This window comes from Trichosporon asahii, assembly GCF_000293215.1.
Source record: "Trichosporon asahii var. asahii CBS 2479 unplaced genomic scaffold scaffold00005, whole genome shotgun sequence".
In the NCBI taxonomy this organism is placed as follows: domain Eukaryota; kingdom Fungi; phylum Basidiomycota; class Tremellomycetes; order Trichosporonales; family Trichosporonaceae; genus Trichosporon; species Trichosporon asahii.
In genome coordinates, this window is record NW_014040919.1 from 357,611 (window position 1) to 369,803 (window position 12,193).

General features: G+C 58.1%; 6 protein-coding genes and 1 non-coding gene across 7 annotated transcripts; 3 read left to right on the forward strand and 4 right to left on the reverse strand.

Annotated features, from left to right (window-relative positions):
* Nucleotides 1-71: 71 nt before the first annotated feature.
* Nucleotides 72-854, forward strand: A1Q1_04619 (uncharacterized protein; the record flags this gene model as incomplete). The annotated part of the gene is made up of 2 exons (XM_014328051.1): nucleotides 72-187; nucleotides 242-854. 2 exons carry the CDS (start codon nucleotides 72-74, stop codon nucleotides 852-854), a joined length of 729 nt encoding a protein of 242 aa, XP_014183526.1.
* A 189-nt stretch (nucleotides 855-1,043) lies between these two features.
* On the reverse strand, nucleotides 1,044-2,462 carry A1Q1_04620 (uncharacterized protein; the record flags this gene model as incomplete). Its single annotated transcript, XM_014328052.1, has 5 exons — nucleotides 1,044-1,176; nucleotides 1,364-2,075; nucleotides 2,121-2,189; nucleotides 2,233-2,312; nucleotides 2,398-2,462. The coding sequence occupies 5 exons, from the start codon at nucleotides 2,460-2,462 to the stop codon at nucleotides 1,044-1,046; spliced, it is 1,059 nt and encodes a 352-aa protein (XP_014183527.1).
* A 1,175-nt stretch (nucleotides 2,463-3,637) lies between these two features.
* A1Q1_04621 (uncharacterized protein) lies at nucleotides 3,638-4,361 on the reverse strand (the record flags this gene model as incomplete). Its single annotated transcript, XM_014328053.1, has 2 exons — nucleotides 3,638-3,753; nucleotides 3,791-4,361. The coding sequence occupies 2 exons, from the start codon at nucleotides 4,359-4,361 to the stop codon at nucleotides 3,638-3,640; spliced, it is 687 nt and encodes a 228-aa protein (XP_014183528.1).
* A 754-nt stretch (nucleotides 4,362-5,115) lies between these two features.
* A1Q1_t073 lies at nucleotides 5,116-5,210 on the reverse strand. The gene has a single exon. It is a non-coding gene; the product is annotated as a tRNA-Ile (tRNA).
* A 160-nt stretch (nucleotides 5,211-5,370) lies between these two features.
* Nucleotides 5,371-6,079, reverse strand: A1Q1_04622 (uncharacterized protein; the record flags this gene model as incomplete). Its single annotated transcript, XM_014328054.1, has 2 exons — nucleotides 5,371-5,899; nucleotides 5,946-6,079. 2 exons carry the CDS (start codon nucleotides 6,077-6,079, stop codon nucleotides 5,371-5,373), a joined length of 663 nt encoding a protein of 220 aa, XP_014183529.1.
* A 2,998-nt stretch (nucleotides 6,080-9,077) lies between these two features.
* On the forward strand, nucleotides 9,078-10,395 carry A1Q1_04623 (uncharacterized protein; the record flags this gene model as incomplete). The annotated part of the gene is made up of 2 exons (XM_014328055.1): nucleotides 9,078-9,152; nucleotides 9,196-10,395. 2 exons carry the CDS (start codon nucleotides 9,078-9,080, stop codon nucleotides 10,393-10,395), a joined length of 1,275 nt encoding a protein of 424 aa, XP_014183530.1.
* A 1,372-nt stretch (nucleotides 10,396-11,767) lies between these two features.
* On the forward strand, nucleotides 11,768-12,121 carry A1Q1_04624 (uncharacterized protein; the record flags this gene model as incomplete). The annotated part of the gene is made up of 1 exon (XM_014328056.1): nucleotides 11,768-12,121. One exon carries the CDS (start codon nucleotides 11,768-11,770, stop codon nucleotides 12,119-12,121), a length of 354 nt encoding a protein of 117 aa, XP_014183531.1.
* Nucleotides 12,122-12,193: the final 72 nt, after the last annotated feature.

Sequence of the window (12,193 nt, forward strand, 5' to 3'; positions counted from 1 at the left end):
CCGTCTTGCGGATGCCTGGCAATGCCCAGCTCGTTTGCCACTTACCCTCTGCACACTCACCCACCGTCACCATGTCCAAGCTCAAACAAGACTCAGCTTCAGTCCCCATCAGTCGCGACGTCACGTTGATCCCCGCGGTTGGCGGCGCCCGTATCATGGTGAATCGTACGCAACTCTACGCTGCTAGGTGAGTCTAGTGGAGTTGCAATTCCACTGACATGAGCCTTCTCTTCGATCCCAGCGCGGACGAAGCCAACTGGACGTCACCCAACACGATCCAGTTCACAGACCCCGCCTTTGAATCAGGGGAGGTGCTCCGCTACTTCGCCAGTCTCGTCAGCAACGGCGAGATCGGCCCCGAAGGCGACGTTTTTGATGACAACAAACAGGTCGTCCCCGCCGTGGTCAAGTTTCTGCGCCGCTGGGACTGCTCCCGCTTCCTCGCTGTCATCTGCCAACGTACTGCCGAAGCTCATGCCGGGGCCGAGATCAGAGACAGTCAAGCCTTCGTCATCGGTGCACTTGCCGAGGACGTGCGCCTTTGCCAACAAGCCGTCGCCCACAGACACGAACCGCTCGAGGTCTCGCACATTCCCATCGAGTTCTGGCCTCACATCAAGCCAGAGTATCTCTTCGCTTTGGCTACGATTAAGGCGGACAAGGAGCGGATCCGCTGCGACGAGCTTTGTGACGCTAGGACCTGGCGTGCGCTCGTCGAGCTGGGCGCTGATGGCTTGAGGTACTTCGCTGAGTCGTGTGAGATGGGCAAAGCACCCTTCCCCCTTTCGCCTTGTGTCTGTAAGAAGGAGAAGAAGAAATTGATCGTCAAGAAGGAGCTGGGGATCAAGTCGTAGGGTTGTCTGTAGTCAAGTGACAATGTCGCCTGTAGATGAACGATGTGTTGTACGTCAGAAAACGTCGTCAGAACATGCACAGTCTATGCAGCGGCTCTCATTGAGCTTCTTACGTCGCATCTCAAGAACTGCTCACACTTAAACTGCTTCACTACAACAATCTAGGCCGGTCATTTTGCGCACAGCAACTTAGAGCTTGGCGTTGTTGCGGATGAACTTGTTGCCGTTCTCGAGAGCCTCCTTCGCGCCGTTGACGAGCTCGTCAATGATCTCCTTGGCGGAAAGCACGCTCTTGATCCTTGCACTCACGTCTCCCATTAACCTGTGATTACGTAAGCATAGCACGTCGTTGAAGGATGGGAAGAGAGTTAGAAGATGAGTGAAGATGTCGTGAGGATTTGTTGAGGTGTTGTCGTGGACATGGCCGGTGGAGGTGGAGGTGGAGGTGGCGTCAGGCACGCGGGGGCGCAGTTGTGGAGGTGGGGTGAAATTCGGAACACGTGACTTACCAGGGGCGGCCGGGAATGGAGAGCTTAGGGTTCTCGGCGAGAGCGAGCTCGAAGGGAAGCTTGCCCTGCGAGGTGAGCTCCTGGATCTTCTTGACCTGGTCGGGGGTCTCCCAGGACTTGACGTAGTCGGTACGGCGGACACGGAGGGGACGGCCGGTGTAAATGAGCGAGGTGGCGGTGTCACCGAAGTCGGCGGAGACAACGAGGTCCTTGTGGTACTTGGGGGCACCAGCCTCAACCGAGGCGACGAAACGAGTGCCGACCCAGACGGCCTGAGCGCCGTACATGAGAGCAGCGGCGAGGCCACGGCCGTCGGCAATACCACCGGCAGCAACGACGTAGATGGGCTTGCCGGTCAGAGGCGAGGTCTTGCCCTTGACGCGGTCGACGCACTCCTCCCAAAGGATGGAAGAGGGGGTCGAGCCGGTGTGGCCACCACCCTCACCACCCTGGGCGCAGATGATGTCGACACCGCGCTCAAGAGCCTTCTCGACGTGCTTGGGGGCACCGACCATGTTCATGACAAGGATGTTGTGCTTGTGGAGGCGGTCGACGACGTGCTTGGGAGGGACACCGACGGCGCAGACGAAGAGCTTGGCACCCTCCTCGATGATAACGGAGATGAGCTCGTCAAGCTGGCCCTTGGTGTAGTCGTAGTTGGTCTTACGGGCGGAGCCACCGACCTGGGGGAGAAGAAGGTCGACACCGAAAGCTGAGCTGTCAGTGGGCATCCTTAGCGCAGATCGCTGAAACTCACGGAGCTTGGGGTCCTTGAGACCGGCCTTGAGCTCGCCGATGACCTGGCGGAGGACCTTGGGGGTGTAACCTGTTTGTCAGTTTCCAAAACAGAGTACCTATTCTAAACTCACCGATACCGCCGATGACACCGAGACCACCGGCGTTGGAAACGGCGGCAGCGAGGCCGGGGCCAGCAGCGACGTTCATTCCACTGTATTGTTAGTCGGGCATCCCAGGAACAGGGTGGGCGGCTTGGGCCGAGTGGAGGGACCATCCACCTGTTTCGGCGTACTCACGCGAGAATGACGGGGTGCTGGATGCCGAAGAGCTCGGTGATGGCAGTCTGGAGAGGGGCGGTCATGGTGACGGGGCTATGGGTATGCCTGATGGGGGGATGGACGAGGTGGAGATGCGTCGAGGCTTATATGGCGGATGTGCGGTGTCTTGGTTCGGCCAAGGGCAGGCAGCCGGCAAGGGACGTTGCCGGTGCGTCGCGTGGCATCGGGCCTGGCTTCGGCCGGCCCTCGCCGCCTGGTTTCGATTGTCGGCTTGCATCCCCGCCAGCCTAGCGCTCTAGCTCACGCTCTGTCCCCTGCATCCCCGCATCCTCTGCATCACTCTCCGCACATCGCTCGTCGCTAGGCTGCTTGGTAGACGCTACGGGGTATATACCGACAGCCCTCGGACGTCGACAGCAGCTATGACAGCGAACTAAGCCCACTAAGGACATCACACGCTCGAAATTCCGCTGTGGGTCCGGCTCCTGAACGAAATCTACCCGCCGACCAGTTCGGTCTTCTCCGTAAGCATAATCACGAGAGCAGACGCGGTCTAAGATGAGTGCACGTTTGGAGCCCCCCAAGGGAACAACATTGTCTCAGCGCAAAGGCGCCCGACTGACCGATACTACCCCGCATCCGCCATGAGCTAGATCTGTCCCCGGCAGCGCCAAGCGATGGCGCTCGGTCGGTCATGTTGTGTTTGCCCACTCCCCACAGCTCACAACCGGCACCAGCGATTGTCAGACGAGCAATATTCCTCAGCCCGGCTCCTTTGCTAGTGGTCACGTCATGGGGAGCTCCACGCACATGTCTGCACTATTGATCAGCACTGGGATAGATCTTCAACTTCGGGAGACGGATCTCTGCCCTCAGTCAGCATCTTGACCTTGATCCCCTGGTTTCCCGACTCGAACAACTTCTCGTGAGCGGTTCCGGATCAGTATCGCTCTCAAAATGCCGTGGAGCTGATGGAGAGCACAGAACGTATATCGGATGCGAGAGATCCATCGTCCGCCAGCTCGAGACTGACTGTGAGGATGATGGACTTAGGGTCTGGCGCGCTGTATGACGTCGCGACCTAGGCACGCCCTGTGCCGGTAATTTGCGGCATCCGAACCATCGTCGGCCGTCGATATCGCGATGAGCGTCCTAACCAGTGCAGTATCACGGTCAGCACAGAGACATTGAGTAGTGAACAGCCGGGTCCGGAGATGGACTGCATGCGGCGGCTTCCGAGTCATGCGCTTCTCGATCCTTAACCGTCGCTCTCGCCTTCACTCTCGATATCGCTATCCCAGAGCTCCTTGGGAAGGTTAGGAGTCTGAACGATCGCCGGCCAGGGCTTGTGAATACCGTGTGCGCCACGGCCAACTGCGGTTAGCATTCGCCCAGTCCACCCTCCGCTCACATTTCTCAATGCCCTGGAAGGCGGCGACGACCCGATGATGAAACTCTCGGCTGAAAGTGTACGGATGCTTCAAGGGGTTGGTCTTTCTACAGGCGCGATCCAGAGCCCAGGAGTACGGGAAGGGAATTGAAGCTGCGAAGGAGAAAGGCGCACAAGTCAAGTCCATAAGGCTCTTGCCGTTCACGCCTCGAAGCTCAGCGGGATACTTGGCGTAGTCACTTTTTTCCCAGGTCGGCAAGTTGGTAATGACGTCGATGCACAGCGCCAAGTCGTTGGTCGTCACTCCAAAGATGAATGCGCTATCGTCTTCCAGCGATCGATGAAGCGCCATCTCGGCACCGTACAGACGCAGCTGTTTGAGTGCAGGTTGCGAATCATACTTGTCCAGGAAGTACAACAGGCTCTCCAAGTCCGCCTGCCACTCCGTGTAGGGTGAAGTGAACGGTAGTTGTTCCGTCTGACATGTGATAAGGTTGAGAAAGATGCGAATCACGGCAGCGCTCTCATACGTTTGGTCTGTGTGCTGAACCGTGGGGGCGGTGGACCCAGGCCGTTGGGGAAGGGTGAGCATGTCGGCGAACACGGGACTAGGATCAGCAACGAAAGACTCAGAGCTCACCTCGCCCAACCTAGGACATGAGCGGAGACATGAAAGCGGACGAAGTCGGATGCGATAAGTGTGACAAGCTTCAATTCACCTCGCGTCCAAGCCGCATTCTCCTCCAAAGGAAGGTTCACCGCGTTGTCGCCAGACATCGAGGAAGGTCACTAATCGGGCATCGATCGATGAAAGGACGGGCCGACAGCGAGGCGCTCAGAGCGCAATCGGATATGAATGTTGAGATGAAGACGATGAGTGTTGGAGAGGAAAGAGGACAGAATGGTGAATAATGTGAATCTAGAATGTTTGATGTAGTGAGTGATGCGTATATGTGTGAGATGCCTGGTTGACTGGACAGCGGCGATCCGTTAGTTGCACGTCTGCGCCCCCGCTCTCGTCCTCCCTTGTCGCCAGGCGCGACATCACCTCCCTGCTCTCATGCTCTCTCGCAATATAGACCACCACTGATGCAATTCTGTACATTGCAATGATCACCTGTCCCTGTATCAACTTCGCTCGGTACAGATGCATGTCCTCGAAGGACGGTGTGTACGGAGACCCGCGTGAGTGCGGGTGGCGAAAAGTGGAGGTTGTGGCACTTCCACCCATAACACACTCTACCATCATATCAATCTACTCTCAACGCTTCCCCTTTCTGAATTCTTGTCTTGCCTTCTCCTGACTCTTCTGGACATCCTCAGAGATGCACAGGGATGCAAAAAACTGACCACTGACAGGATCGAACTGCCGACCTCCGCATGGGCTAATTAGCAAATCTGCTTATTAGTACGATGCTCTAACCAGCTGAGCTAAGCGGCCGATGGGAATGAACGCCGAGGGCGCAGCCTCGGCGACGGCGGCGGGGGTGCGAGCGCGGCAGCGGGAATAGGTAGTGAGCGCTTTGTCCTGTGGGCACGCATGCATAGCTTAGCAAGGGAAAAACTCCGCTCTGTTTGTCAGCGCGTGCAGCTGGTCACTCTCACCTATCGGCCCGCTGCCGTGACTCCTCGTAGAGCTGTTTATACCTCACACCAGCCTTAAAACGAGAATCCTGTCTGCCGGTTTGGCCCACTTCACGTTCGAGCGCGCTCAGCACCATGAGGTGGGCAGTATTCTTCACCCCCCAAACTTCGACGGGAAGACGGCACAGCATTGGCGGTTGGAAGTCGATCGACAAAGCTGTCGCGCATAGTTCCGTGCTATCCGCGATCACTCCAAAGATGAATGCGACTCTGCCACTGAGCGCGCCCTGGCAGAGAAGTTGGGTTATGCAGTAACAGAATAGCTGGACCATGTACTCCTTACACCACTTGCGCAGGAAGCTGAGGAGATCCATGAACTGATTCAGGACGGCGTCGCTGACCCTCCCGTCACTGGAGAGCTTGCCGGGGTCAAGAGTAGAATTCTCAACCAGCCGGAGGAAGTGCTCGAGGACGACTTTGGTCTCGATCTTGTCGTCCGGGAGCATGGTCTCATGGCCATAAGCACCACTAAAGGTAAGGGTGGCACTGAGGTTAGCTTGATCGCCTGGCATGGGTTATGATTGCAGCTCACCTAGCACATTCGAGTTCAGATGAATCGACTGTGAACCGCCAGGCGTCGCTTGAGACAATACTGAAATCACCCTCATTCCAGACCGGGTGATCCTTGATTTTTCGCCCCGAATCCGTATATAGGACGCCCTCCATGGCTGTCGCAGGTACGGTGAGATGCTATGATATCGTAGTAGAGCTCCGATCCGCCCGAGGGACCGATGCTGACGACCTGTGAACGAAGCTCACGCCTCTTTGTGAGCGGTTTATATACGGCTACAGGCAGGGGGGGAATAGATGGCATCAAACCAACACAAGAAGCTGCCGTTTGATTGGGGTAGAAAGGCGCACTGTCCTAATCCGTGACGCACAGATGGACATTGGCGAAGGTCAGTGCACAAAGCGGTGGTTGTGACATATCCAAACCCTAGAGCCTCAAGCTTCACTGCGTAACTTCGGCCCATTACCCTCCCTGCGTCATCAGGCAAGGAAAGGTAGGGAATGCAGTGGGCTCAGACACACTCACGGTGGTCGAATATCCTTCCGGTTCAGCCTGGCTTGTTAGATCAGCGTGAATCTGGACAATATTACAGTGCTACCCTCCCTCCCCTTTCCTGATATGTTGCTCGAATGTCGACCTCAGCTCCATGAGCTTGCACCTGTCGCGCAGGATGGAGGAGACATGGTACAGGGCGTACCTGTGTTCGGGTCGGGTTGCGCTAGCTTTTGTGGAACGAGGCACAGCACTCAGTGTAGCCAGCACTGGAAACTTAATGTGATGCATTCGGTGAGGGGAAAGGCAGTCACGCCATCGCTTTCGCCTCCGCTAGGAAGCGACGAAAGGTATCGTCATGCAGCATCCGACGCATGGGGAGGCGGGTCTGACACAGGGCATACAAGTATTCCGGCCGCGCCAGCCTCCAGACATTGGGCGGGATGCAGCTGATATCGAACGGTGGCCACATGTTGGTGATCTGGCCGAACGTGAGACTGGTAGTGCACAGGTACGGGTCGTCGAGAACGGCTCCGAAGCAGAACACATCGCGGGGGCTAACGACAGCGCTCTTCATCAGCGCCTCTAATTCTGTCGCCAGCATTGTCAGGATCGGCCCGCAGTCCCACTTCCAGAGGAAGGCGAAGAAGGGCATGAGTCCGTCGAGGCCGTGCAGAATGGAGCCGTCGACCTTCTCGGGCCACCATCCGCCGGCAGCTGCGGTAAGGGCGAATGTTGGCGGTTGCCGGACAGCGAGGCGGACGAAGAGCTCAACGATCGCTCTTGCCTCGATCTTGTCGTCTGTGAAGTGGATCTCCCGCGGTCCGCCGCAGGGAGCGTCGCGCAGGACGTCGCTGCTTGGTCAGCTAAACAACAACTTTTCCGAACCTTGCCTGCAAAAGGGACCTCGAGTCGATCTTGAACTGGTACCCGTCACTTGATATGAGAGTGAAGTCGGTCGCGCCCAAGCAGGGACAGTTCTGCCCTTCAACGTTACCACTGGAAGGATTCGAATGGTTTCCGACTGCGTCAGAAGGAGGCAATTGTGTAGTCGTCGGTGGGTCGGAAGACGGTTCCTCAGACAGAGTCGTGCCCTGGGGCGGTGGTCGTTTGAAGGAGAACTGCCCTTTGACTCGATTCTAGCGAGACTTGATGCGGGCTGTTGGGGACGTGTCGCTCGGCACTGCGTTGTGCGGATTCGACGCGGTGATGCCGGGAGTGTTGGACTCCGTGACATCGATGGCATCTGTCATGATGAACAAGTTGAGTGATGTATCGAGTTGCGTGATGCAGAAGAGGGAAGGCTGATGACTGTCTGGAAATGATACTGTAGACCTTCCTCGCGGGTGGCAACAGACTGACGAGTTGCTCGATGTCATCGACGATGTGCGCCATCCGCGTGACCAGAAGCCTGGGTTGGGACGCTCGAGTAGTGGGTCCTTCCGGATCTGACCAGGCGCCGATCGCTGCAGGAGATCGCGACCAGGGCGAGGTGCGCTATGTTGGACCGGATACAGCAGGGCATCGCAACGGAGGTTGGCGTATGGCGTATTGGAGTACCAAGTAAGGGAGCCGCGATTGGTCGATCTGCGCAAGGAAGACTGGTTTGGAAGGGAGGGAAGACCAACCTGTTCAACCGCACGCCCGCTCCCCTGCCCCTCTCCTGCACTCTGAGCAAGCTGTGTACGCCGAGCACTGGTGTAGAGAGAGCTTCTCGGGTCCGCGGGCACGTGCCTCTATTGAGCGGGGAAGATTAAGATTGCGGCGAGGGGAGCTGGAACCGGAGTGTGATTCGTCCAATCGTCCCGACATGAGCGGCGAGAAGCATGGCGGTACGAGGTCCGCCGCTGTCGGCACTCGGCGCGGTCGGGGCAGCAGATGCGTCGCGTGTTAATCGTTATCGCAAGAAGGTGTCTCCCTTCGTGCAGCCCCTTGGATGTCGGGTTTCGGGCGCTGAAAGAGGCGATTCGGCGACGAGACGCCAAAGAACGCAGGGGAAGTTTAGGGTTCAACGCGGCGTCCTCTCCCTTTTGTTCGTCTGGATGAATTCATGGCGGCTGATTCATTGTCTCTTGCGCGCTCCGGGTGAATTGTCGAGGACTGGATCATAGCCGCGCGATCCGGATTCCGAGAGACATCGCGGAACAAAAGTTGCAACTGGCATGGGCGGCGGCGATGATGGTGGATGGCGGAGTGATGCAGTGCGATGCAGTGTTGACGTGTGTGGGGAGCATGTGCCGGAGAACGGGTAGAGTGCCGTAATGGGATCCGGATCAAGGGCGCGTACAGGGGCAGTGGACGCGGTGGAGGTGGAGGGCAGCCTTAGGCGTCTCTGGCGGTGGGCTCAGGAGCGGTTGAGCCAGGACGCGTCCAACGCCCTGGGATCCTGTGGGACAGCGCGCGCTACGGTGGTACAAGGCGTCGGTGCAGTGTGTGCCAGCTAGCCAGCTCGAGCACTCCCGTTACTGTCACTCTCACCAAGAACCACCTGCTCAACACGCTATCACTCATCTCAATCCCTCCAGTGACCTTGCCTTTCGATCACCACTCTTAATTTCTCTGTCACTCTCTCCTGCACCCGACCCACACCCCGCTCTTTCTTCCCATCTCTCTCTACACTTATAATACTACTACGGTCCTGACCACCGGCAAACGCTCCAAATGTGGGTCACCTTCCTTCCTCGTCGAAATCCGCTGACAGGCAGGCCGCTCCCGATCGACAGATCGCAAGGAAACGTGCGTCCCCTTCGCTCGACCACATCTTACTGACAAGCAACAGGTCGCAGCCCTCGTCAACCGCTTCCAGATCGCGGCTGACAGAGATGCCCGTTTAGCAGCGCGCGAGGCTCGCCGTGTCGTCTCGGCCCCTGTCAAGCCCGGCACCTTCCTCGACGGCAACTCTGTTCTGGGCTTGAGCTCAAGCTTTGACTCGGGCCCGGACTCAAACTCGACTACCAGCCTTCCTACCTCGATCTCGACCCCGGCCGTCGTTGACGCCTCCAGCATTCCCTCCATCCCCAGCATCTCCTCCGCTTCCCCCTCTCCCACCGACCCCGAAGTTGATGCAGCTGCGTCCGCGCATGCCCCCGACGTCTCAACACAGGAGTCAGATCCCGCTCAGGCTCCCTCTCCCCCTCCGTCCATCGGACAAGTGGTCGACCAGAAGCAGGGAGGGAAGGATGACAAAGACAAGGAGAATGCTTCTGTGAATCAGTCGCACGACGATCACCCCCGCCGCCGCACCGCACCGAAGTCTCCGCATGCAAGCCACAAAAGCCCCTTATCACCGTCGACGACGACCAAGCCGCTGTCGCATTCGCGATCCAAAGCAAACTTACGCCCTGACGCTACCACGTCGCCTCGCTCGACCAAGTCGACTCCCAAACTCAAACCCTCCTCGACTGGAGGCACGCACAGCTCGACCTCGGAGCGACTGCGCGAACGTGAACCTCGTACCTCGGCGTCTCCTCAGAAGCACACAGCTAGTAGCTTGGCGAAGAGCAAGAGCCGCCCCCAATCCCCGAACGACCACCACACACCGCACCCCCGCCCACGCAGCAGTGTCGGCAGCTCCCGCAGCCCTCCTGTGACAACAACGGCGCCGCGTCGCCCGCGTACATCAACAGCCTCGACAATCTCGAACGACTCGACGCCTCGCAGCACCAGCAGCACGTCACGGCTGATGCAGGGCACTGCCGCGAGCCGCGCGCGTGCAGCGGCCACCCGTGCCGAGGCGATGGCCACGCCGACCCGTGTGAAGGCACGCACGTCACGCGATAACCTTGTCACCTCTCCGTCCTCAGCTAGCAAGTCCTTAAACCGCAAAGCCTCCCGACCTTCCCTCGCTACCGCCGAGAAGGCGGTTGCGCGCGCCGAAAAGGCCGTGAAGCGTGTTGAGCGTGCACTCGAGCGGTCAGGACACAGCGACTCGGGCCACAGCGCCGAGCACGAGCCCGAGCCGGAAATCTTGGCCGCGTAACACTCGTCCACTCATTCCACTCTTTTATGCGTGCATAGTCACGACTTGGGACTTTCTTGTGGAGACCTTAACGCTCTTTAGATTCCGCTCGTGGTCGCGGGACACACTCAACAGCAGACCGAGCGAGTTACGGCGTGCGAGACGGCAGCGATAGACGACGATAATGTGTAGCTCTGTGGTATAACTTGCATGTACGGTATTTCGGGGCGTCCCGCAGGGCTACTGATGTCAGAGGAGCTTGTGCAAACGCACCAATCTCGACTTTGCTTACAGCAGTGTCAAACGCCAGCCGCTTCAGTTGAAGCGCTTCCCACTCAGTGACCCCTACGGTAGTAACGCAGATTCGTGTCTTTGAGAATCGGATGATGTCCGGAGAAAAACCCGGCCTCGACGCTGTGCGTTGGTGCTCACCGCTTCACCTGCGGGTGTTGTCCCTAATAAAGTCGAGTGACACCGCGCGGATTCGATTCTTCTACGCAGTGGCAGTGGCGATTTGACTCCTGGAACAGGGCTGCAGAGGACGATCTTTGAGGGAGTATACGTCAGTCGCCCGAATACCGGTGGCAACATGGAGGAAACAGGTTCGAAGCTCCAAAGCTGCGCCTTCCATGGTGGAGGAACCAGCGGCCCTCAACCATCCAGCGGAGACTCACGTTAACCCCATATGCGCGTGCTCCGCGTCCTGCCGAGGTGACTAACCCGTCTACCCCATATCTCAGCGGTGCAGTACTCACGTTGAAGTGATCGTAAGGAGTGAGGAGCTGTTGTGCTCGTGTCCCAACACGCCTGCTCGCTCGTTGCTTCCGCTAGAGTGGGTGGCGACGGCCCAGATCGGCCTGGCCACCGATAGCTTCCGTCGAGCCTCGAGCGACGAGCTCTGCCCCCGCCGTCGCCACCTAAGGCTGACTGTGCAACGGGGTCAACAGCGTGCTCGCAGCACCTCGTCGCGGAGGCAGACTTGGTCAGACTGGCCAGACTTTGGTGCCGGCGCAGCGCTCCTGGCCGTTGAGAGAGATATAACGACCCCCGTTTGGAGGTTACTGACCACAACAACGTCTCATCGAACAACTCACCTGTACCACCACCAGTTCTCTGTTCTACTACTCAAACACACTCTTTCTCGACGTTCTTTGACTCCCAACGCTCCATCTCGATCATCTACATCTTTTTTCCAACTCAAAACACCCAAATATTCAAGATGCAGCAGTACATCCTTGCTCTTGCCATCTCGGCTCCTACCTGTGAGTCCTCACATCTAGTTCGCAGCTAACAGGCAGTCTTCATCGGCCTTGCCGTCCTCGCTCTTGTCCTTCTCGCGTTCCAGATCGGCGTGCGCAAGCCCCGTTCTGTTCGCAACGACATCGAGTCGAACATGTCTACCCCGTCGCTCTCCTCGACTCTCGAGTCGCAGAACACGGCGTTCGTCTCGCTCCCCTCGCCTCCTCCTACGGCCTACTCTTCCTCGACCACCCTGGTCTACTCTCCCGTCTCGCTCTCCGGAGCCTCGACCCCGACTCTCCTTTCCAAGTCGCCTCTGGCGCCCGCGCTCGCTCTCCCCGCCAAAACCGTGCCCAAGCACGTCGCCCAGCACCCCTTCCTCCAGTCGATCAAGCATGACGAGGTCAAGGGCGGAGACGTCGACGCGGAAACCCAGATCTGGAGCGCTCAGCGCCTGATCTCGGACAAGAACAAAAACGGTACCCAGCTGGTCTGGACCGTCGCATAATCGCACATCCTCTCTCATCTCTACGGAGCTACGGACTCTACGGACAATATCTCGGCTTCTACCAAGGACAAT